At 38.4% G+C, this 23,428-nt stretch overlaps 2 protein-coding genes across 2 annotated transcripts in view; both read left to right on the top strand.

Annotated features, from left to right (window-relative positions):
* Positions 1-6,207, top strand: part of LOC119428052 (ninjurin-2-like) — a 31,771-nt gene extending 25,564 nt beyond the window's left edge. Inside the window, exons 2-4 of the mRNA XM_037695697.1 lie at positions 2,990-3,126; positions 3,313-3,392; positions 5,957-6,207. Coding sequence (XP_037551625.1) covers positions 2,990-3,126; positions 3,313-3,392; positions 5,957-6,123 — 384 coding nt within the window. The 3' untranslated portion in view covers positions 6,124-6,207. The remainder of the gene's footprint in view (positions 1-2,989; positions 3,127-3,312; positions 3,393-5,956) is intronic.
* A 15,146-nt stretch (positions 6,208-21,353) lies between these two features.
* The window catches only part of LOC119428258 (ELKS/Rab6-interacting/CAST family member 1), a gene marked incomplete in the record, with an annotated part of 148,371 nt that continues 146,296 nt past the window's right edge, over positions 21,354-23,428 (top strand). The window contains 1 exon segment of the mRNA XM_037695915.1: positions 21,354-21,863. Coding sequence (XP_037551843.1) covers positions 21,354-21,863 — 510 coding nt within the window.

Genomic DNA, 23,428 nt, shown 5'->3' with positions numbered 1-23,428 from the left:
AAAATGCTGAAAATGCTTAAAGAGCCCTTCTGCATGGTTGATAGCATCTAGCACAGTCATGGGCAATATATGGTCCGAGGGCCAAAAGTGGCCCAAAAAAACAATTTCTATCCGGCCCCCAACATCCTTAATGGAAAAGAAAACAACTTTTAAACAAGTTGATGAAAACCTACATTTTATCAATGAAATTCAAGGATATCTAAATTAAGCATCTTGGACAAATACATCAAATGAACTTATTTTTAAATGTTTTAATTTGCATTTTTATTTTTGCATATTTAAGCTAGCAAGGATATTTTGACAAGATAAAGTTTGCAGAGTCCTAAAGATTACTGGGGGATACACATTTTTACCAAGCATGCTAACTGTGCTACAACAAGGAAAAGCCTGATAAAAAGTCTCCTTAGATATGTTTTAAAAAATATATATTTTCTAATTCTCTATGAGGCCCCTTGATTGTTTTCAATATCTTGATTTGTCCCTCTGGGAAAAAAAAACATGTTGCCAACTCCTGATTTAGCATCAACCTTTTAAAAGGATATGAGTCTCCTCAACTTCCTCTTTTACCATAAATCCTTAAAACACATAAACCCCCACAGATATTTGATAGTAACTTAAAAAAAAAAGTTCAATACAATACAACAGTATCTGTCTACTTTTAGAATGAAATGGCAATAATATAATCTTACATAATAAGGCGTCCTATACTGAGCGGATAAATAACATGTGGTTTTATGACATAAATATACAACAGAGGTTTACCCCAGTGAAAACAAAAGTTATGGCTTCCTGAAAATGCATCGGTTTGTGGCAGCTGAAATCACATAATTACTCACCAAAACCAGAAAGTGGGATACATAACTTCATTTAGGCCCTGCTTGTGTTTTCCAGTTGTTTTGTTTCATTTAATTCTGGATGTGCAAGACGCAAACGTTGTGGGGGATGAACCTGTGTTGAACGATTACAATAGATGCACAACTCGTCCGTTGACTTTGGCGCCGCAGAGTGCATCACAGTGAGATCATAAAGTACAACGTGTCCTGATTGACTGTGATCTTTGCCGTCCTTCGGCTGATCTCCGGTTTAGCAGCTTAAAGAAAAACAGACTGATTCGTGGAGCAGTGAAATGGCCTGAGGTGAAAGAACCCATTTGTGGGCTTCAATCTGCAGCTTCGTCTTAAATAAGCCATTATGTGACTCTGCAGTCCATGTCTGTGAGAAGAATCACTGAAGAACTGTAGTCCCAACATCTGCTCTGAGTCACGGACTAAAACCTTATGTAACAATGTGTTTGTTCTATAGAGGCATATGAATGAAACAGGCACAAAATTCAAATAAAAGGAATCAGTTCTGCTTATTTGTTGCATCTCTATCAATTATACCTGCGTTATCACAGCACATGCACATAAGCACATGATGCATTTGTCATAAAAACATTTTAGCTGACGTGGACTAAATCTGTCAGGGATACAAAGAGATTTTCCTAATATCATTAGGAAAATAAGAGGACATGTCAAACAGAAGCATTATATTGAGTTATAAATCCATCATCAGATTAGATAAACAGAGAAATAATAAATGTGTACTTCTGTTTATATTTATCTCCACACTGTCCTGTTGATTTCTTGGTCTTTGCTGCTCTCTGTTGGTTGGTTTAATTTCTAAAAACAGTTTATCTATCAGAGGTCAGTTTTGAATGATTATGAAGCATTCACACTATTGTGATCCTGTTGATATTTTTCTTGTAGTTAATATACTCCTGTATGTTTTTCGGCATCTATTTCGTTCCAGAGTTTTTGTGCTGTTTCAACAAATCATTTATCCAAAATGTTCAGCTCTTTCAGGAGAAGGTGTTTGAGTATTGGTGCAACTTTAGCTTTTTGAAAAATTTAGCCTTTTCTGCCATTTTTTTCTCGTAAAAAATGAATTGAGCTCATTTTACATCCTTCACATCTTTAGATGTTTACAACCTTTTACTACTTCTTTCACATTTTGTTCTGGTTAAGCTTGTGCTATTAAAAAATAAATAAAATAATTTAGCTACTTTCAGCTGATTTCAGCTGTTTTGTGCTCCTTTCAGCTTTACTCTGCTAATGTGCTTCTTCTAACTTCTTTCTGATCATTTCAGCTTGTAATGCTCCTTTCAGCTTATTTTTTTTGCAAGTTTTAGCTATTTCTGCTATTTCAGCTTCTATTTATCTACTTTTAAGCTATTTTTTAGCTTTTTTAGCTAATTGCACAATTTTTGCAAATATTTAAACTTTTTTCAGCCTAATTCAGCAAAAATGTGCTCTCTCCACTTGCTGCTGGTAATTTAAGCCTTTTTCTGCCTTTTTAGCTACTATTCAGCTTTTTTTTTCCTGCCCTTTTCCCCGGATATCTTCCACTTTTTTGTGGTCATTGCTTCTTTCAACCTAATTGGGCACATTTGTGCTCTATCCACTTCCTTCTGGTAATTTAAGCTTCTTTCTGCTTTTAGCTACTTTTCAGATGTTTTTTTTTTTTTGGTTGTTGTTAATTTCAGCTTATTTTATTATTATTTTTTAGCTAATTTCCTAAAATTTGTGCTCTTTTCTGCATATTTAAACACAATTCAGCCAAGATGTGTGCTTTGTACTTTTTTCTGCTAATTTCAGCTTGTTTTTCCATTTCAGCAACATTCCAGCATGTTTTTTAAGCTAATTTCAGCTGTTTTTTTCAACAAGTTCTTCAGCAATAAGCATTCTCACTGCATTTTCGCAGGAAATGCAATTTCTCTATTTTTATATTGTTCTGCTCAGTTTTTAATTGTCTAGCTTATGTTTTCTTTGATTGGTTTTCTCTTTTGTTGATTGTTTAGAAGAGACTTAAAAAATCATCACAATGAGGCGATTCATCTGCTCTTGTAAACTGGACATTTTAGTTTGATCTGGTTTTCAGTAGGATAAAGATGCATGAATGCAAAATGTTGGCTAGATCACCTAAACTGGTATTTGTCGTTGCGTTTCAGGGGGCTTCGGCCTCTAACTTGAACATGAACCTGTACGCCACCAAGAAGACAGCAGCTGAAGGCATGCTGGACATCGCCCTGTTCCTGGCGAACATCACACACATGAAGACCGTCATCGAACAGGGAGCTGGGTACAGGTAAAACAACACTTTTTAAATTGTTTATATTAAAGAGAAATGACTTGTAATTTAACAAAACATAATAATGAATGGCAAAATTAATGTTCCGGGCCTTGCTTGGTCTTTGTAAGATTATTATTGTTCTCATAAATAAGCTCTTACTGGGTAAAATACTTACATTAATGTTTTCATCTTGTTTATCAGGTACTACGCTGCTGTGCTGACGCTCATTTCCTTCTCCCTGGTTCTTCAGATAGTAGCCGGCGTCCTGATTATCATAATTGGTGAGCATGAATTACAAAAATAATACATTATTTTCAGAAATCCATCATTTTTAACACATCACATTAACGCACTAACTCACTAACCCTTGATGGTTTGGAAACAAAATGGCTGGTGCAGGTTGAAAGACAAGTGTTTAAACAGAATTATAATAGAAGTGAAAAAGTATTTCTCTGCACGTTTTTGTGTACTTTGTCCTTGTTTTCGTGCATGTGTGCTGCAGCCCGGAGAGACATCACACAAGAGGCCAACCAGAAGCGCCTGGACAGCTTGAACAATATCACAACTGTCGTTATCTTCTTCATCTTCGTCACCAACGTCTTCATCTCTGTTCTCGGGATGGAACGCACCGGCCTCTTTGCCAGGATGCACTTCTGATTTTCTAATTTTTTTTTTTCTAATATGTAAATTCTAAAACTTGCAACTCGACTGTGAACGCACAATAAAACTCAAATGACATCACTTATTGTTTCTAACTCACTCCATTTAAACTCTGATGGGCTGAGCCAAAACACCAACAAGTTGTTTGTCTCTGCTTTGTCGTCTGTGTGCTTGTGTTCTGGTCATATGTGTGTGTGCGTGTGTGTGCACAGCTCGTTTTGAGCTAACCCTCCTCCCCTCGTGTCGCCGATGTTTAAACTTCCTGAATAATCTGGTCACTGGCATCATCTTCCTCACTCTAGTTGTAAACATCATCAAAGCGGCTTATGGCACACAGCGCAGCTGCCTTCTGCGGTGGCTGTTCCAGCGCTTCGTTTTATGAGAAACACTCAGACAGTCCGTACTTATCCATTCATCTGCAAGGCCTCAAGTAGTGCAGAACTGGTAATCAGTTTGCATCAGGGGTGATGAAGCAGAGAAATATCTGGGACTCAGATTATTCTCCTTTTCTTTATACATGTATGAGCCAATCATTAAGAAGCAATTCTGTAAATGACACACCTCCCTTATAGATACAAATAGATGAAGATGTTAATTTAGGATGCTGGCTCAAGCAAGGCATAAAATTTAGGTGCTTAAAATGGTTAATTTAGCCTAACTTAACCTAAATACAGAAAATCATTGTTTTTATAAACATGATGAACATAGCTGAGCTTATTTTAACAGTTTTTTTTTTCTTTTCTTCGTGCAGCGTGCATGACTTTGTATTGGCAGTAAATACCGTAGCTAGCCACCATGCTAACTATGCTAGATAGCTACAAATGACCCCTGAAGTCTCCGTTTGAGGCCTCAGGGGTCATTTTGATCCAAGGACAGCAGAAGGGATGAACAATTTTGAAATGTGTTTATAATCATCTCTTGGCAAAACAAAAAGAAAAAGAAAAAAGTCTGCTCGTTATTCAAGATGCTAAATTTAGTTGCTCATCGAAGAGTTGGTTGAAAGTTGTGGCTCTGATATAGAATATTTCAAAAACACTGAGCTATTTTCCTCAAGTTTATACATCTTTGGTTTGGGTCCTGAAATTATGCTAAGATATATTAATTTTAAAGTCATTTAAATTAAAGCTTAACGTGGAAAAAACAGAAGCTGGGTGTTGTTTTAGCGCCATCATGCTAGCTATGCTAACATGCTGTTGACTCTAACCCAGGGGTCTGCAACCTGTGGCTCTAGAGCCACATGCGGCTCTTTGGTCCCGCCGCAGCGGCTCTTTCACACTTTGACCAAAACTGACATAAAACTGAATTTTATTGGTTGTAATGCAAACAACAACAACAAAAAAACATCTAGTTTTAGCTGTTTTCCTGTCATTTCTGTTGCAAATACCCACTTTAACTTTTTTGCTTTATTTCTATACTTAATTAATTGTCAACAATTAAACAAAATCACATAGGCCTGCACAGTTCATAGTTGTTTTTTTAATTTACAAAACTATTTTGCCCCCTCTTTACAAGAATGGGGTCTTCTCATTTGTCCTAAGTTGTAAAAATATAAATAAATGTTAGAAATCATTAAATATTTTTAGTTTTATAGTCACCCTAACTGGCCACAAACGTCTCCTCCAACAAACTTAAAGTGGCCCATGGGCCACCAGTTGATAATCACAGTTGCAGCCGGTTGTTGCAGCTCTGGACACATTTAATGTCGTGAACAAAGGTGTAAAAATAGCTATTTTGATTATTAAGGTTGCAGATCCTTGCTGTAACCTGTTGACTCTTATGAACTTATTAAAAACTGTTGAAATGTGTGTGTTTTTTTTTTTAAACTATTGATACAAAGTATATTTAAGTATTGTCACTACACTTCATCATGTTAAGTTTCGTTGTTCAACAGCTAATAGCTTGAAATTGTAAAACAGACGCAGAACCTTTCCAACATTTTACGCAGGGTCTTCAATTAAACTTGTTCAGCCGAAGGCAAAATTAACATCCAGATATTTTGACATTAACTTTAAAAAAAAAGAATAACTGTGACATGGAGCGTACAGAGGATGGAGGGTGTGTGTGACTGATTTGATTTATTTGCATGTAAGTGTTACCTGTGAATGGAAGCGTCAACTGCGTGTGTGTGTGTTGGAAATATTTGATCGTGTGTTTGTGCATCTGTCTGTGTGCGTGTGTGTTGTAGCCCGCAGGGACCTGAACGTGGCGTCCAATCAGAGGCGACTTGACTACCTGAACAACGTCACCACAGGCGTCATCTTCGTCACCACAGTGGTCAACTTCTTCGTCAGCTTCTTTGGTTCCAAGCGGACCGGCTTCTTCCGCTGGCTGCTGGCCCGACTCCACTTCTGACACATGCACGACCACAAACACATGCACATTCACTCATGCACGCAGCAACCAGCACAAACTTTACTACTGTACATTTGATCTGCACATATATGAGACGCACTGAGCAAAAAGGTCTTAAGGTCAGACAAGCTATTTCAAACAATCCACATACACTCAAACATTATATGTTCAATATTATTTGAGTTTTGTAAAGTGATTCAAACTAACCCAACTAACATAATTTCATTTTAATCCACTGTAAAGAAAGAGACCAACTTTAAATGTTTCACTAAATATCTTCGTGTAAGTTTGTTTTGCTTTGTTTTAGACTTTTATACAAGTTTTACATGCGCTCTGTTCTTGTTTGGTGATAAGTCCAAAAACCTTTTTGTTAAACTGACGTGAAAAATGTGTCGGAGGTTTACTGTCAGACAAAAACCAGGGTAGATGTGTGCAAACGTTCCCCCTTGGAAAGCTGAATAAATGGATTTGTCAGAAATCTGTGTTGTGATAACTGAGTTTTTACGAAGCACATGAAGTTAAATTAACAGTGCTCATGCATGTGAAAATGGCAAAATAATTCTGTTTTGTTGAATACGCAGTAAGCACAACCAGAATTCATACATAAGGCGCACTGGATTATAAGGCTCACTGTCGATTTTTGAGAAAATTAAAGGATTTTAAGTGCTCCTTATAATCCAAAAAATACAGTAAATATTATTTTTATTGAAAGGGAATATAAACTGAATGCAGTCCGCCCAAATCAGACTTATCAGGTTACACATGTTTGTGTGTGATACAGGCCGACGGAACCTGAACAACTCGGCTCTGCAAAAGCGTCTGGACTATCTGAACAACGTAACAACCGTCATAGTCTTCCTCACTACCGTCCTCAACTGCTTCATCAGTACTTTTGGCATGCAGCGCACTGGACACTTCCCGTGGCTCATGATGCGTGTTCACTAAAACGTACATCTGACAACGATTGCTTTCAGTTCTAACAGGCTTCTGTGCACACGGCTGCTTATAATGCTGTTTAAAGTAGACCTTGATTCATTTCAAACTAATGATCTCAGATGAACACATACGCCACAGTCTGCACTGCGGTAAACTTAACTCTCTAAAGCAGAAATAAATACGGATCAGTTTAGTTTGTGTCTTGGTGTTTTATCCAAAGCATCACGTTTTTGCAGAAAACAATGCTGATTTATTCTGAATCAAGCAGATACTGTACAGATGGTACTGGGTTTCTACAGTTTGGAGACCAGTTTTATAGGATGCTCTATCACCCCAGGAATCTTTAAAAGTGTTAATATTTTACACTTTATAGTCGTAATTGTTACCATCTAGAAACAGACAGACTGAAGGCTGCATGTTAGTGATGCGGAGCCACACAAATGAGGCATAAACCTAAAACAGTGATAATTTCATACACTGTACTGTCTCAGCTTCTAGACCAATGTTTTTCAAAGTGGGGGCCGCCATAGGGGCCCCAGAAAGCTGGAGAGAAGATTAACAAAACAAACAAACAAATAATTGCCCACTAGGGCAATCTGTATCTGTCATTTCCAGACAAACATGCTTGACAGAGAGGTTCGATTTCTTTTGTTTTGAAAAGTTGTTGTTTTTTCAGCGGGAATATAATTCAGGGTTTAAAACATTAGTTAACAACATTTTTATGCTCAGCATCTGTAATAATTAATTGAATATAGTGAATAAAAGTTAAAACATTCTAAAAGTTGATGTTTCTTTACATATTTTGTAGCATTTGTGTGTTTGCGAGGAGGGGCTCAACCAGAAGTTAATGCTGTTTGGGGGGGGGGGGGCATGGCATGGAAAAGTCTGTGAAGCCCTGATGTAGACAGCAGTCTTGGTGTGCTCTTGCTCATAAAGACACTAGATGTCAGACTCTGCTCAGCGGGTCAAATAGAATGCTGCTAAGACTTGTTTCACCAGAAAGAGTCAGATATGGATTATTTTTTACAGAAATGAGACTCAAAGTCAGACTTTACTGAAGCACAAACAACTCTGCAGGTAAAATCCACCTCACAAGTTTGTCTCTTTCCTTTCTGAAAACTTTTGTTGTTGGTACATTCAAGGTAAATCTTTTTGGATTATCAATCACACAAATTCATATAGATTTTTTTCATTTGTTCAACCTTTATTTATACAGGCTGGTCTCACTGAGCCACAAGGACTCATTTACAACAGACTGGACATATAAAGTACAGACAACAATAAATAATAACAATAAATACAGTAAAAATGCAGTTAAAATAAAAGTAGTGTTATACAAAAATACACCGGGGTGCCATAAAACAAGGTGAAATACTAAAAACAAGAACATCTTTGTTTTTATTTTTCTCTTGACATTATCAAATGTTTGAAACCCCTTAAAGAAATCAAGGAGGACAACTTCAGTTCTTGTTGCAATATGTTCCAGGTGCAGGAGCCGAGTAAGAAAAGACCTTTTTGCTAAGTTCAGTCCGCACTGAGGAAACGCTGCAGGTAATGATGGTCTGAGAGCGCACGCTGTAACTGCACTGACAATGTGACAAGTGGGAGGAGATATAAGAAGGTGGCAGACCAAGGAGGGATTTATAAATGAAAATGAACCAGTGTAGATAATGATGACTAACTGACCAGTGAGTAACAGGGTGCAGTAATGGGTACAGTAGTTACAACCAGTTCTGAATCTTAATGAACCATGGTAGACAGCATCCAACATCTGCAAGGTGCTGACAGGGGCATTCATGTAAATAATGTCACTATAGTCAATGGCCAGTAGGAAAAGAGTTACAAGACATTTTCTGGCGTTCAGAGTAAAGATCTAGTTCTGAAAAAGAAACCCAGTTTTAATTTCAGCTTCTTTATCAAGTTTATTATATTTGGTTTAAAAGAGATGTGCATCGACCAAGATGCTCAAGTATTTGTAAGAATCCACAAACTCAATAGGAACACAATGCATGGACGAGATAGGAGGAAGAGTTGCTGGCACCGACTTTCTGTTTGAAAACAACATCCCTTTGGTTTTGTCAACATTTAGCACCAGTTTGAGATGGAATGATTCTGAATAATGTCGAATGCAGACTGTAGAAGCTGGAAAATCTTAGCAACTGTGTTAGCTCGGCAATAAACAACAGTGTCATCGGCATAGAGATGCAAGGATGCATCAGGAATGTTTTGACCTACATTATTTATACAAATTGTAAAAAGAATGGGACCTAAAACTGAGCCTTGTGGCACACATTAGTGACCATTAGGTAGCTAGATGAAGTACTGTTAAGTACCGCCTCCTTCACCTCCCTAAGGGAGATGTAAATAATACTTAATCATAGGTTTTAACGAGAAGCAGCCTTTGGACTTTAATTGGGTGTAAACAGCGTACTGTCTATCTGGATCAACTTTTTACAAAATGACACTATATTTTTGTTTGTTGCTGAATTTTTGTCCCACACTGACAATAATGCCTTTCCTTACAGCAAATGTTTGAAGCTATAAAGCTTTTTCTTACAAACACATGCCTTGTATGTGATGCTATTGAACTGATTTCCTCAATATCAGTGATGTAACGACACAGACCCCAAAATTTTGAAGGAATATCCCAACATTCAACTTTTTTTTTGCTTTTATACAAAGACTTTGTAAATTGGGACTTTTAAGCTAATAAAATGTGTTTGTTTTGATGTATAAACAGTTTCAATAGTCCAAAATTGGTGGCAATGAAAAAAGTTAATTTGCAAAAATGTTGGAAAATTTACGAAAGTAGTTTCTTACATCTTGTCACACTAAGTTGAACGTTCTGTGGCAAAGTCTCCAAAAATCTTGATGACAGAAAGAGAATTATCAGTCTCCTCGAGTTTGATTCATTTTAGGGCATCATCAGGCTCAGGAAGGAGACAAGTCCAAATGAATGTTTTTTTAATAAAAAATGTGAGACTCAACCCCAAAACAAACCTAAAAACCCTTTTGAAGCTGGTCAGAGTGACATCATCCACAGTGAAACAAGTTCTGGACTCACATGGGCTGAAAGGACACTCAGTGAGAAAGAAGCCATTAAAAGCAACACAGGAACAAGTTTTGGAGACAAGTGCTGTGGTTTGATGAAACAAACTGAGATGTTTGGTTGAAATAAGCAACGCTACATTTGGAGGAAAGAGAGGGAAGCTTCAAGCCTGAAAATACCACCCCAGCTGTGATGTACGGGGGTGGACACATCATACTGTGGGACTGCTTTGCTGCACTGACGCACTCCACAAAATACATACAAAACTGTGAGAAGCTTGAAAAAACATTTAGACACAAGTTATACAGTTTAAATGTAATGCTACCAAATATTAACAATGTATCTAAACTTGTCTCTCATTTTTTTGGGGGGCGTTTAACAAACAAAAAGTATTTGTAAGATAAATGTAATGCCGATTTGTGACCACAAGGTGGCACAACTGTTTAACTAATGTTTAACCATTCATCCATTGAGAATTTAAAAAAAGTTGTTTCATGTTAGACTTATAGAGCTGACATAATATGTTTTAGAAATCACTATACTTAAGAATTTATATTCTTACAAATAGTTTTTTTTTTTAAATCTTACAATGTGTTTGAGTTAATGTGGAGGTAGCATTTTTAGTAAAATGAGATAATTTTCTGATTTTTTTTTTGCAAGTGGTGAAACAAGCATCTTCACACACTTTTGCAGCCATGAGCAGAAGTTTTTGCAGCCGGTGAAGTTAGAGGACATATTTGAAAATATCCTGCTGGTCCACCTTCACTGATGTGTTGCTCTCAGGGGGGAACTTAAGCCTGAGGACTATTTTTACCTCAGCTTTATGTCTGACTGGCGCCCGGGGAACTGGGCACCGTAAATGAACTGTTGGTGGTCAGTGTCTGGTTGGAGAGTTTTCTGTAGGATGATGCAAACTAAAAATCATTCTTGTACTAAATAAGATTCACTCATCAGAGAGTTTAACTTGGAAAATTTGAGATAAAAGCATTAGATTTGGTCAGTCATGCAACTTTGGAGCACCCTTCAAATATGTTTAAATAAGTGTTTGGTAAAAAGCAATTGGATAATTTTTGGATTTTAGTGAAATTGTATTTAATTGAACAGAAACACATTTTACAGCAGTCACACAGATGAACTTTAGGTATAACTTTGGGAAAATCAAACAGATTCCATGACAATGTGGTATTTTTAAAACAAGGGGTTTTATAACTTTCTACACTCTACTACATAAACATGCACACGCTATTAGAAAACAGAATGTCTCAATATAATAATACTACTACTAATAATAATAATAATAATAACGAAGAGTGTATGGAAAGCCAATGCACCATATAAAATTATCACAATCTGATATTGATGAAAAATTTTTTGTGAATATGAAAATGAACAGCTCTTCAAAATGTGAAGCATTCTCTTTGTACTAAACATATTAGTTACCTCAAACATTTAAAATAAACAATTGCAATATTCTAATTTATGTGGAGGTTTTCTCAAGTTCATTTTTCCGGTCTAGAACGAATAACATGGAAATATGAAACAAATAATCAGAATACAGTTTTGAATTTGAGAATGTTTAGATTAAAGTCAAAATTCAGATTTTTTTCTTCTTCCTCAGACTTAAAAAAAATGGACAAATTTCTGAGAGAAAATAATAATTATGAGGAAAAAAGTCAAAAATCTGGAGAAAGAAATCCACAATGACACATATTCTCTTTTGTAATCAATATTTAAACAGCTATAATACAACAACCACAACAACAACAACAACAATAAAAACACGGTAACAATTGCATTTTAAATGTCTCAAATACAATTTACCTGAGGACTGATTCTATTTGAATCTTCACAATATATTTTCTCTGTGAAAAGGAAAACAATGTGTTTGGGAAAAAATATGCCCGTCATTGTTTTTTTTCCCCCTCAATGGAAACAGTTTACATTTCTAACAAAATCGCAAAACCTTCTATCATGGCAGAAAAAAAAAAAGTTTTTGTTTGTAGAGCACAAACCTTTGGGCATGCGCAGTATGCTGCTACGTGATCATTTCCGAACAAGACTTGCGATGGCTGACTTGTTTGATTATATACGACAACGGCTTGCCCTACTAGGGGTGTGTTACGTACTCGGTCCGCCGCTCTGACGTCACGGGAGTGCCTGAGTAGCGGAGGTCTCCACTGGAGGAGCTGACAGAGACGGAAAAGAGGCTGAAAGACAGGCACGAAGCACGGACTGACAGCCTCAGAGGAAGCCTCAAATCACGGCCGAGAGTCCGCCACGTCACGAGGCGTCTCTTTAAGCTTCGACACGAGCAGAAAAACTGAAGAAGGTATTTGACTGGCCTGTTTGGCCCCCCCGCGCCGTTTCACAGAGCTTCTTTCACAACCGAGGGGTCACATCGCCACAGCCGCAGTGAGTATGCTGGAACTTAGCTGGCAGGCGGGAAGCGCGCGAGCGCACACGTACGTTTCATCGCACGAGCTGCGTGTTTATGCGCGTGCTCAGTCGCTTGTGGGTGGAAATAACAGGAGCGTCCGTACAGACGGGATTAAAATTTGATGGCCGCTTTTGAGGAGCAGCGTGTTGGGGTCAGCTGTGAGGAGGAGTGGGTCTCGGGCTCGGTTTGGTCCAGTAAAGGTTCTGAAGAGTCCCAGTTGTCTGTGAACCTCCAAATGCGATTATCTACAGGCAGACAGCCGCTCAAATCCTGGTTTGCTGTCACAGACCTGTCATACACATAACATGTCATTCCTTGTGACACACAGCCCACAACAAATCAGCTGGAGCAGAAATCTGATATGATTGTGTTGATGATTTCCTCCTGGTTCCTCCCACTGCTCCACTTCATGGCACCACCCCCAACACCCAGACAGGAACAGAGCTGCTCCCTTCCTCTCAAAGTTCTTGTAAACACTGGCCTTTTTAAATATTTTATATATATATATTAAAGCTCCTCTTCTAGAGTTGCCCTCTTTCCCTGATCAGGCTCCACATCAAAGGTTAAAGGTTGCCTGCCTTCAAGTCACGTGATTTTGTGTCAACAGCAAACAGCTGATTTCTTTCAAACTATTTCTCAGAACTCACTTTTATCAAAAGAGCATGTGGTTTGTGGTGTGTTCAGTGTGCCAGAGGGAGCACTTGTTGTTGGTCTGCTGATTTAGGAGTCACGCTGTTTTCTTTTAGATTTTAGCTACCTTGGCCTCTTTTAGCTTGTGTCTGGCCTTTAGCTGCATTGACCTTTTAGGTAGTATCTTGCAACTTTTAGTCCATGTTTTGCTGCTTTTAGCTACTTTTGGATTTTAACTAGATAAGGATTGAGTTTAGACGTCCAGACATTTCTGGGTGGAGTTTGCATGTTCTCTACGTGCATGCGTGGGTTTTCTCCAGGTACTCCGGTTTCCTCCCACAGACCAAAAACATGCATGTTAAGATAATTGGTAACTAGATTGTCCCTAGGTGTGAGTGAGAGAGCGAATGAATGGTTGTTTGTGTTGTTTGTCTCTACGCTGGTGAAGAGTCTTAGTCACCCAGTGTTTTGCTCCTTTTAGCCAGTGTTGCTTATTTGAGTCAGTGATTTGCTTTATTTAGCTTTTAGCCAGTGTTTTGCTTCTTTAGTCAGTCTTCTGATTAATTTAGCTTGCATTTTGACTATTTAGTGTTCTGATTTTAGCTTGTTTTCTGACTCTGTTTCAAATTCAGCTTCCTCAGCGATTATCAGCAGTCATTCAGCGCTCAGCATTAAGCACTGCCTTTTCTGTGAAAATAAATTTCTCCAGTCTGTTTTTTTTTTTCCTGTGTTTGTTCTTAAAAACTGAAAACCCGTCTCGCTCCACTCCTGTTGAACCTGGCAGGCTGAGTGTTGAAACAAGCTCCTCTTCACAGGATGAACCAGGGGGAGTTCTTCTCTCACTTCTTTCTGTTAATTAAGTCTAAACAATAAACCTAAACTTTTGTTTTTCTCAGAAAAGCAGGAGCAAAGATTAGATTACCTGTGTCTGTAATTGGACTGAACATCGGCGTATCATTGCACATCAGTATGTTAATATGTATATTTTGTCATGAATTAATTTTCAGACTGAAAACAATGTTATGTGTTTTATATCAGAGTTGTATTTTCCAATGTTAACACAGATTATACAAGTAGATTGAGGAGCAATAATCTGTATCTGAACCAGACATCTTCTACCAAACACACAACTCATTGATAGATTGGTAGCACTTTTATAAGAATAATTACATGATTCAATAAGAATCTCTTTTGTTTTGCACCATGTTTTTTTTTAAACTAACAAATTGACAACATGAGCAACATGGCTGATCTCATTTACATACATCCACGATTGTTTAACAACAGCTGTTGCTTTTGTCTTTTTAATGTTTGGATTGAAGCCCAACGATTATTCGTTTTGCCGGGTTTGTTAGCCAAAGACGTCCTGATTGCATAATCAATAGGACGTTTTAACAGCAACTTAAACATTAATGGAAGGTTAACTTTAGCTTGACGGTTGAAGTTAAAATCCCTGATTAAAGCACATTATTAGGGAAACATGGAGAAACTGGAGAAATTTCATTTTCTGTAAAAATGCAGAACGAATGCTGACTGCTGAATGACTTTGCTGAAATTTGCTAAAGTAGCTCAATCTGAGCTGACAGCTACAAGTAGCTAAACACTAGCTAAACATAGAAAAGGCTAGGAAAAGTAAAACAATGCTAGCTAGAAGTATTAAAACACTAGCTTCAAACTAAAAGTGGAAAAGCAGAATGGAGCGCTACATTACTAATGCATGATGTCTGGTTCTGTTGACAGAGTGGGGCGCTCTCCTTGGATAATGGTAGGGGAAACCCTGTTCAACTAGCAAAATATTAGCTAAAGAGCTAAATGAAGTATGAAGCTAGCTGAAGGTATCCAAACCCCATGTTAAGGCATTAGTACTAACAATGTTGTAGCATTCAACGTAGTATAATCAGCATTATTATCAGTAGTAGTACTCACTTTTACATGAATTTATATACATTTATCTTATCAAATTTCAGTTTATTGGGCATTTTTTGTCTAGATGCATCAGTGTAAGTTGAAACAAGGTCTAAACACACCAGAGTTAAATCTGTGTCTATCAACATGATTCCGTTTAAAATACTGGTAAACGGGATTTATGTATATTTGACCCACTTTTAAGTATATTTTATTCAATGCTTTATTTAATGCTTGAGAGTCACATAGTTTTATGTTCTATTAGACTCTATATCAACCGTTAAATGTGATCTTTGTGGTGTGTTCAAGTGCTTTGTCTGTTTTAAAATGAATTTTAAATTTTTTTTTTGCTCAAAAGGCATACAAAAGGGTGATCGTTTCGCCACATCTGATTCTTCTGCCTTTTTTTAAAATTTAGCGTGAATCCGAAATGAAAATGGCTAAAGCTTAAATGCAAAACAAACAAAACAACAACAAAAGCAACAGCAAAGCCCTCTTTAATTAAATTTTAAATTAGACTACCGAGTCAACCCTTTCCAACATGGTGACATAGGTTGTCCTGTGGCTTGTGAACATTTTGTGAACCACTAGTGGCCTAACTAAATGAATAAACAAAATAAAAGTTGGCAAAGTCTTTCACAGTGTTAATATTTTTTTGTTTTGGACAAGAGCATCATCCACTGAGCTCAGTGTCTGCATGATGATTTCTGCCTGGATCTTCGGCTGCCTGGGACAGCAGAGGCGCCGAACAACCGTAACCTTCAGCTTGGTTTCCACATGCCCATTTCTAACAAATGCGTTCGTTTAGTACAAGGATCTTCAGGGCAGCAGGTGATCTCGCTCGGCTCTTGTTGTCAGCTGAGATGACTCCGTGAGATGAACACCTTCAGACAGAACCAGCGAGTTCTTTCCAGCTACATCAAATCACACGAGCCCAACAGGAGAACGGAGAAGTTCAACATGAATTTAATCTGCTTTTATGAGTGCCGAGCCCCGGGCGAGACACGAACTCTGACCATAAAAAAGAAAAAACGACGCCGGAATACCAGTTCATTCTGAGTGGTGTGCGTGGTTATGTGTCCCACGGTGCAGCGTGACAGACGGATGTGTGGTTGTCCCATAAAAAGAACATGCCGAGCACCTTTAGGATGATGCACCTGAGGATGATGAGCGAGAGTCAGAAAGAGGAAAGAAGGGTTAGAATAAAACTAAGTGTTAAAAAAAGTAGCTTTTTTTTAAGGTAAAGTTTTTATCACTCTATTGTCCAGTGTGATATTTAGGAAGTTTATGGGACTTTTATAGGAAAATGTGTGTGTGGAAGACAGGCGGCTGTTTCGAACTTTAAAGCAGATGATAAAATGCAGGGTGGGGTGTATGTGCTGCTCTGCTGAGTGCTTTAGACTTCAAAGAAAAAAATAAGTTTGTTTGACAAGTTAATTTTGGAAGGTTTGTTTTAAAATCTGCTCCAGGAGGTAGACAAAGACACCATTCTTATTAGTCATTTTCATAGACTGATGTCGAAGACGGCCACCTGAGCTAAAACGGAAAAAATGCTGTAAATGAGCCATTTTTTTAGAGATATGAAGCTGAAATTTCATGTGGTAGTAGATGCGATCAATGCTCAGTGGCATTCCCCGTCAAAGTTCTTCAGGAACTTTCTAGTTTATTTATTGCAATCCTCTTGTTTGCAGTCCTGCAATGATTTTTAGTTCTAAACTTGTTTCTGTTCAAAACGAAGATGATACTTTATTGGTTTTTGTTTAGGTCTGGATAGATTTAGGGGCAAAAAATGGGATGTGGACAAATATTTTTGTCTTGCACAACTGTTTGGACTCTGTTTCCTGAAATCAGGGATGCCTTACGACCAACTTGTTCTGCTGTAGATGAGAACGGAGGCTAGAGGTTGTCAAAAACACGGCTGTAACTACAGCGTGTCGGAAAGCACACGTGTAAAGCAGATGCTAAACTCGAGCACCGCAGTTTGTCAAACCTCACTGAGTACCTCAAAAATCATCTGGTATGACGACTTGGCATCTTTGAGCTGGTTATATTTCTTTATTTTAAAAAAATCTTTTTACATCTACTGGTAAAAATTATAGACTACACATATTTAGAGGATGTTCTTTCAATTGTTTTAAGTTGTGTTAAAGAAAAACACAGACATGCCGCAAAACAATCATTTTTAAATATCCCAATCTGATAGGATGCAATAAAATAGTTGTAGTCAGACACATTTGCTTTTGTTTGTTTTAGATCAAGTAGACAAAAAGTATGCAATTGTTCAAATTTGAGAAATAAAGTTATGGAGTCATGATATAAACAGCATTATTAGTACTTTGTTGCTTTATTTCTGTCCATTACAGCCGCATCAGATCTCCGAGGCACGAAGCCAACTTACAACAAACTGTATTCTTCATAATCTGCCTATTTCTGTCTCTTATTGTTGTTGCCAGATCAACTTTGCAGCTAGGAGAATTGATTTGAACTAAAACAAATATTTAGCATGTTTCAGCCTCTCAGATGTGATAGCTTTCTTCTATTATAATTAATTTAACGTGTTGAGGTTTAAAATTTAATGGTACACACGTTACTCGAGACATCGCAGTCTTTGGGAACTTGTGATGGCCATTTTTGCAGATAAAGGCTTCCTCTCTCCTGCTCTGCTGTAAATCTTTAACTTTTACTTTAACAGCTGTTTCTTTGGCGCCTCGTGGTTTGACATGTTTAAGATAAAAGGCACTACGTTCGTTGACTCTCATCATGCTCGATACATCACAGGCGTGTTGGTTCTTTTTAGATCGTCTTAGCCTTTTCTCGTCAGCGATTCCTTGTAGAATCACAGTCAGCATACAGAAAACAGGAAAAAAAACAACATCCAGGTGATTTATTCATCCATTGAATTTGAAGGTCTGAAACACGAGGTTTTCAGGTCAATGAAAGCAAAACGATTCTGTGTTTGTATAAGTGTGTGGTAAACCTGTGAACTTCCAGGACGTGTGTGAGAGACCGTGTCTGTAGATAATAAATGCTTGAAGAGAGCTAAATGTTTTGGCTTTACGTTGAGGTTTAGGACATAAATGTTGTCCGCAGGTCCGTAGATCCTGAGCGGAGGAGGACCAAATAAAAAACAGTCTCCTTTTGTCCCGTAAAGTAATTTATGTGCTGGATCCATTTATGTGTTTAAATAAATTAAGTTTTAAGCGGTGTGTGTGTGTGTGTGTTAAAGCAGGGTCATGGCCTGTTTCTCTCCAGGTGTGTGTTTGGCCCGAGGGGAGTTGGCGCAGATGGTCCCTGTTTACGTGTCACAGTGTGTGTTTGTGTGTCTTATCATGCCCACTGATCTGCCCCCCAAAAAATCATATCATTCCATCCATCCAGTCCATCTGTCCTTTCTTCCACCCATCCATCAATCCGTTCATCTAATCTATTCATCCATCCATCCATCCATCCATCCATCCATCCCATCTGTTCGTCCTTCTATCCAATTCATTCATCTAATCCATTCATCTAGTCTGTCAATCCATCCATCCATCCATCCATCCATCCATCCATCCATCCATCCATCCATCTATTATCCTTCCATCCATCCAATCATCCATCTATCTAATTCATTCATCCATCTATCCATCAATCATCCAATCCATTCATCCATCCAATCCATTCATCCATCCAACCATACATCCAATCTGTCTATCCATCCATCCAGTCTATCCACCCACCCATCCATCCTTCCATCCATCCATCCATCTGATTGTCCATCCATCCAATCATCCATCCATCTAATTCATTCATCCATCCATCCTCTTCTGCTTGTTCTGAAGTTGAGTTGTGGGGGCAGCAGCTTGAGCAGGGAGGCCCAGACATCTCTTCCAGCTCTTCTGGGAGGGTTCCAAGGCGTTCCCAGGCTCATCCACTAATCTTCATTACATAAAACTGTAGCAACAAAAACACAGAACTAAACACCTGAATCAAAAACTACAAAGTAGTCGTAATCTTACCTCTGATCAAATGTTTGCTACAAAGACGAGTGTACTCTTGTGGCTGCTGACATTTCCTGGCCCTTCACCGCCACACAACATCATTAATGATCACTTCCGCCCATCGTTGTTGTGGGTCATGTGACAGAAAACTATCCATAGAAACCAAATGTGATTTTCAGAAATTTATATCTAGACATTGATTTTGTTTTTGTTCCATTAAACCATAAAGTAATGTTATTTCAGGACTTACAGCCAACCCATCTGCTCTCTGATTGGATCGTTAAATTTGTGATTGACATGACATTGACCAATCACACACAAATCCCTATCTGCACATGCACAAATCACTTTTTTTTAACAAGGTTACAAAACTAATTTACAAGTACAGAATATTTACGACTGAAATTTGTGCCCATGCAAGAATCCACTCGCCTGAGGTTCACGTCACCGTCTCCAAGGAAACAAAAACAGCTGATGCATTTTATTTTACCAAATCAAAATTTTTGAATCATACTCTCCAAGTGGGCAGCACGGTGGCGCAACTGGTAGAGCTGCTGCCTCTCAGCGAACAGGTCCCTGGTTCAAACCCCAGTCCAGGGGCCTTCTGGGTGGAGTTTGCATGTTCTCTCCGTGCATGTGTGGGTTTTCTCCAGGTACTCCGGTTTCCTCCCACAGACCAAAAACATGCATGTTAGGCTGATTGGTAACTCTAAATTGTCCCTAGGTGTGAATGAGAGAGTGAATGGTTGTTTGTCTCGTTTGTCTCTATGTGGCCCTGTGATGGACTTGCGACCCGTCCAGGGTGTACCCCGCCCCTCGCACAGTGATTGCTGGACATGGGCACCAGCGACCCCCGTGACCCAAAATGGAATAAACGGGTAAAGATAATGAATGGATGGATACTCTCCAAGTGTTTTGCTGTGGTTGACGTGAACCTGTTGAAACCCAGAGTGCACTTCAGGAGCCGTGGGAGTTTAGAGTGTTCGTAACGGAAAGCTCAAAATTTCACATCTGAGATGGTTATCAGAAAAATATAACTACAAGGCCATGCATAAACATTTGTTTCAAGGGGAAGAAAGTGTTAAAACTTGGTAAAAAAAAAAAAATATATATATATATATATATAATATATATATATTTTTTGTCACTCCTATAAAATGTTTTATGTAGATAACTTATTGAGTGCTGCACACAGGATTTTTATGTTTAATGAATTAGTATGACAGCTGATAATTTGGGCATCTGTTCTAACTGGTCCCTTACTGTTTTTACATTAAAAATGAACAACTAATGCATTTTTTTTAAATTACAGAATTTATTTTTTTTTTCTTGAAAAATAATGCATTTTTTAAAGCAATGGGGCATTTACCAGTGGTGGGAAAGTGTATCTTGTACTGTGGACAGAAATTGTGATCAGTGAGCTTTAATTAAGGTGTACAGACAGAGCAGTCTGTGTTATTGAAGATACCAGCTCTAATTTTCATCTAATGTGACTGTGGATGTTGAACCTTTCCGTTAACGTATGTCAACATTTATGGTGTTTTATTGCCTGGATGTGGAGTTTGTTGACAGACCACACTTCTTCTTAGTTTTTTGAATGTAAAATTACAAAATAACTATTCATAAATAGTCATTTAGAAGGCATTTTGAAGTTGTTTTTTTATGAGCGTTCAGTTTGAAGTTATGGTATTTACCTAAATCTTGATTCATACAATATAGTTAATAAGCTGTGGTCATTGGTTTGATTTTTTTATGTTGTTTTTATTAACTGTGAGGTAAACTTAATGAACTGCTGCAAAAATGGCCCAATCAGATATCAAACTATTGCAATTAAAAATGTAAATAAATAAAGCAATCAACACCCCCCCCCTCCCCCCAGTCCCAGGAAGATTTTTGTACTGTAAGTGGACTAATCTCTTTTAATCAGGAGTCTTTGTCTTTTTGTGTGTCTTTAGGTGATCCCATCATCCCAGGCTTTGTGTTTTTTCTTGCTGCCTTCATCCAAAGCGACGCTCTGCTGATTGCTCATTGTTCCGATTGATCCAGAACTCAGCCTGTGGATTACTGAGAGCGTTGGAAAGGCCTTGATCACAGCTTTGTCAACACCATCACATACTCGGAGTTAAGAGGAGCTGCAGCAAAAAAACTGATAGAAGTAGAATTGTTCTCTTTTTTTTTTTACCCATTTTCATTTGATTGGAATATGGTTTAAATTAATATAATTTTGAATATGGTTTTTGATTAGTTATTTGGCCCAATCATATTTTTTTGTACCCATCACTCTTTGGCTGCCATGTACGGAAGTTCTCGCTCCGTCTCAAAGCTGGACGTTGTCGGGACAAATGGTAATGTGTCGGTGTCCGGGAGCCCCGGGCGCTCGCCACGCCTCCCCCGCTCACCCCACTTAGGACACCGGCGAAACAGCAGCAACAGCTCGGCCGGCGGACTTACCGGCACCGGTAAAACTCTGTCTATGGAGAATATTCAGTCTCTGAATGCTGCCTACGCCACAGGCGGGCCCATGTACTTCACCGACACAGCTGAAGATCCTGTCGGGATCGGGAGCATGGGAAGTGGACTGAATCCGACTGCGCCAAAAAGCACCATGACCCTGGGCAGAGCCGGGGCCCGGGTCCCTTATGGGGTCAGGGCCACAATCATGGGCAGCAGTCCGAATATAAACACAGGTGGAGGAGCCGGGGGGTGTGGCGGGGCCGTCATGCCCAGTGATGCCATCGCTTTTGGCGGAGAGCTGCAGAACCAGCCTCAACAGGCGGCCACGGTGCCTCACTCCATGAGACAGGTGAGGCTCTGTTTTCCTTTGTTTTTATGAGTTCATGAACTAAATGTTGAAGTGGCATCTTCACGTGCTGAGTCGGTGTGCTCTGAAGACGCGCTACAGAAAGGAAGTCTGCCATGGGAGTATTTGCAAAAGAAACAATCAAAAGATTGTCCAACATTTTCCTACGTATTCATAAATTTTGCAGAAAAAAGTTAATTTAAAAAAGGCAATATGAGCTTGTTTCTTTGGAATATAAATCATTCATTCAGTTTAGTCTTAACTTAACTAATCTCAGTTTATAAAAGGACAATAGAGTCAGTTGCGTTTGGCAAACAAGATATGCAGATAAACTTTGGACTCAGGATGTGGGATGCTTAAACTGAATTTAGCCAATTCTTCAACGGGTGTTATTGTCTTCAGAAGCCATCCTCCGGCTCGATAAAACAAGAACAGTGTGGGCATTCATGGAGTATTTTTAAAGGTTTGCTCTCCCACTAACTCTGCATCATGAGTCATCACCTGAGAGCTCAGCTCTTCAAGATGTCCTCTTTTGTTTTCATTTAATTATCTTTCAAACACAGCAACCTTTTTCCTGTAATGTCTTCATCGCTGTCATTCAATTGGCAGATGTTTCTGTGTACACATGAAGTGTATTGAGAGGATTCTAACTTGTTCTGCTGCTGACAGAAACATGGGATTCGAGTTTAGGAGAGCCAAAGCAGAATAAGTCTATTAAAAATTAATCCAGGATATTTTTAATTCTTTAATAGGGCTGCTCATGTCAAGATAAATTAAATAATAGATATGTGGAACATTTCCTCATGAATAATGAATCATGCTATCTCCTTGTGTTTTTCATCCATTGATCATGAATTATTGCTGCGTCATGCTTTGTTTTAATTGGTGGAACAATCTAAGAGGGCTGTACCTAAAATAGATTTGTACTTTTTACCATACAAACATAGGCGGCTAAAAGTACAGAAAAGAGGAGCCTCAGTGATGAAAAATCAATTTCTAGCAGTCCTTGAAGACCTGAAGACCATCTTCATACCAGAGTTTTAGCTGTTTTGGTCAAACCTCGTGCGATGTCACGCTCAAAAGTTTGTGTCGAGAATGACCGCAGACATCAGTTACCTTAGACAGAATGAAGAGGAGATAAGGGTGGAGGAAGGGCTATGAAGTGTAAAATTAGACAAATTAGAGCTCAGTGGTTCCCAACACTGCTCCTTGAGGAACACCATCCTGCATGTTTTAGTTGTTCCTCTGCTCCAACACACCTGCTTTGAATGAAAGGATGATTAACAGGCTTCTGCTGAACTTAAGGAAGTAATTAAACCACTGAATCAGGTGTGTTTGAGCAGAGGAACAACTAAAACATGCAGGATGGTGTTCCTCAAGGACCATGGTTTGGAACCACTGGTTTAGATAATACACACTCGACATATTTTCACCTGAATTTCTGAATGGAAATCAGCTGATGGGGTGTTTTCATAGATGATAAAGCTCATGACTAATGTTTTAAAGTGAAAAATGTTTTACTGTCTTTATTATTTATACACCGGTCGAAGGCAGATGTATTTTGGTAG

This window comes from Nematolebias whitei, chromosome 22, assembly GCF_014905685.2.
Source record: "Nematolebias whitei isolate Nwh7 chromosome 22, NemWhi1, whole genome shotgun sequence".
Lineage (NCBI taxonomy): Eukaryota > Metazoa > Chordata > Actinopteri > Cyprinodontiformes > Rivulidae > Nematolebias > Nematolebias whitei.
Note: the sequence above shows the minus strand (reverse complement) of the source record. Positions and strands in the feature narration are given on the sequence as shown.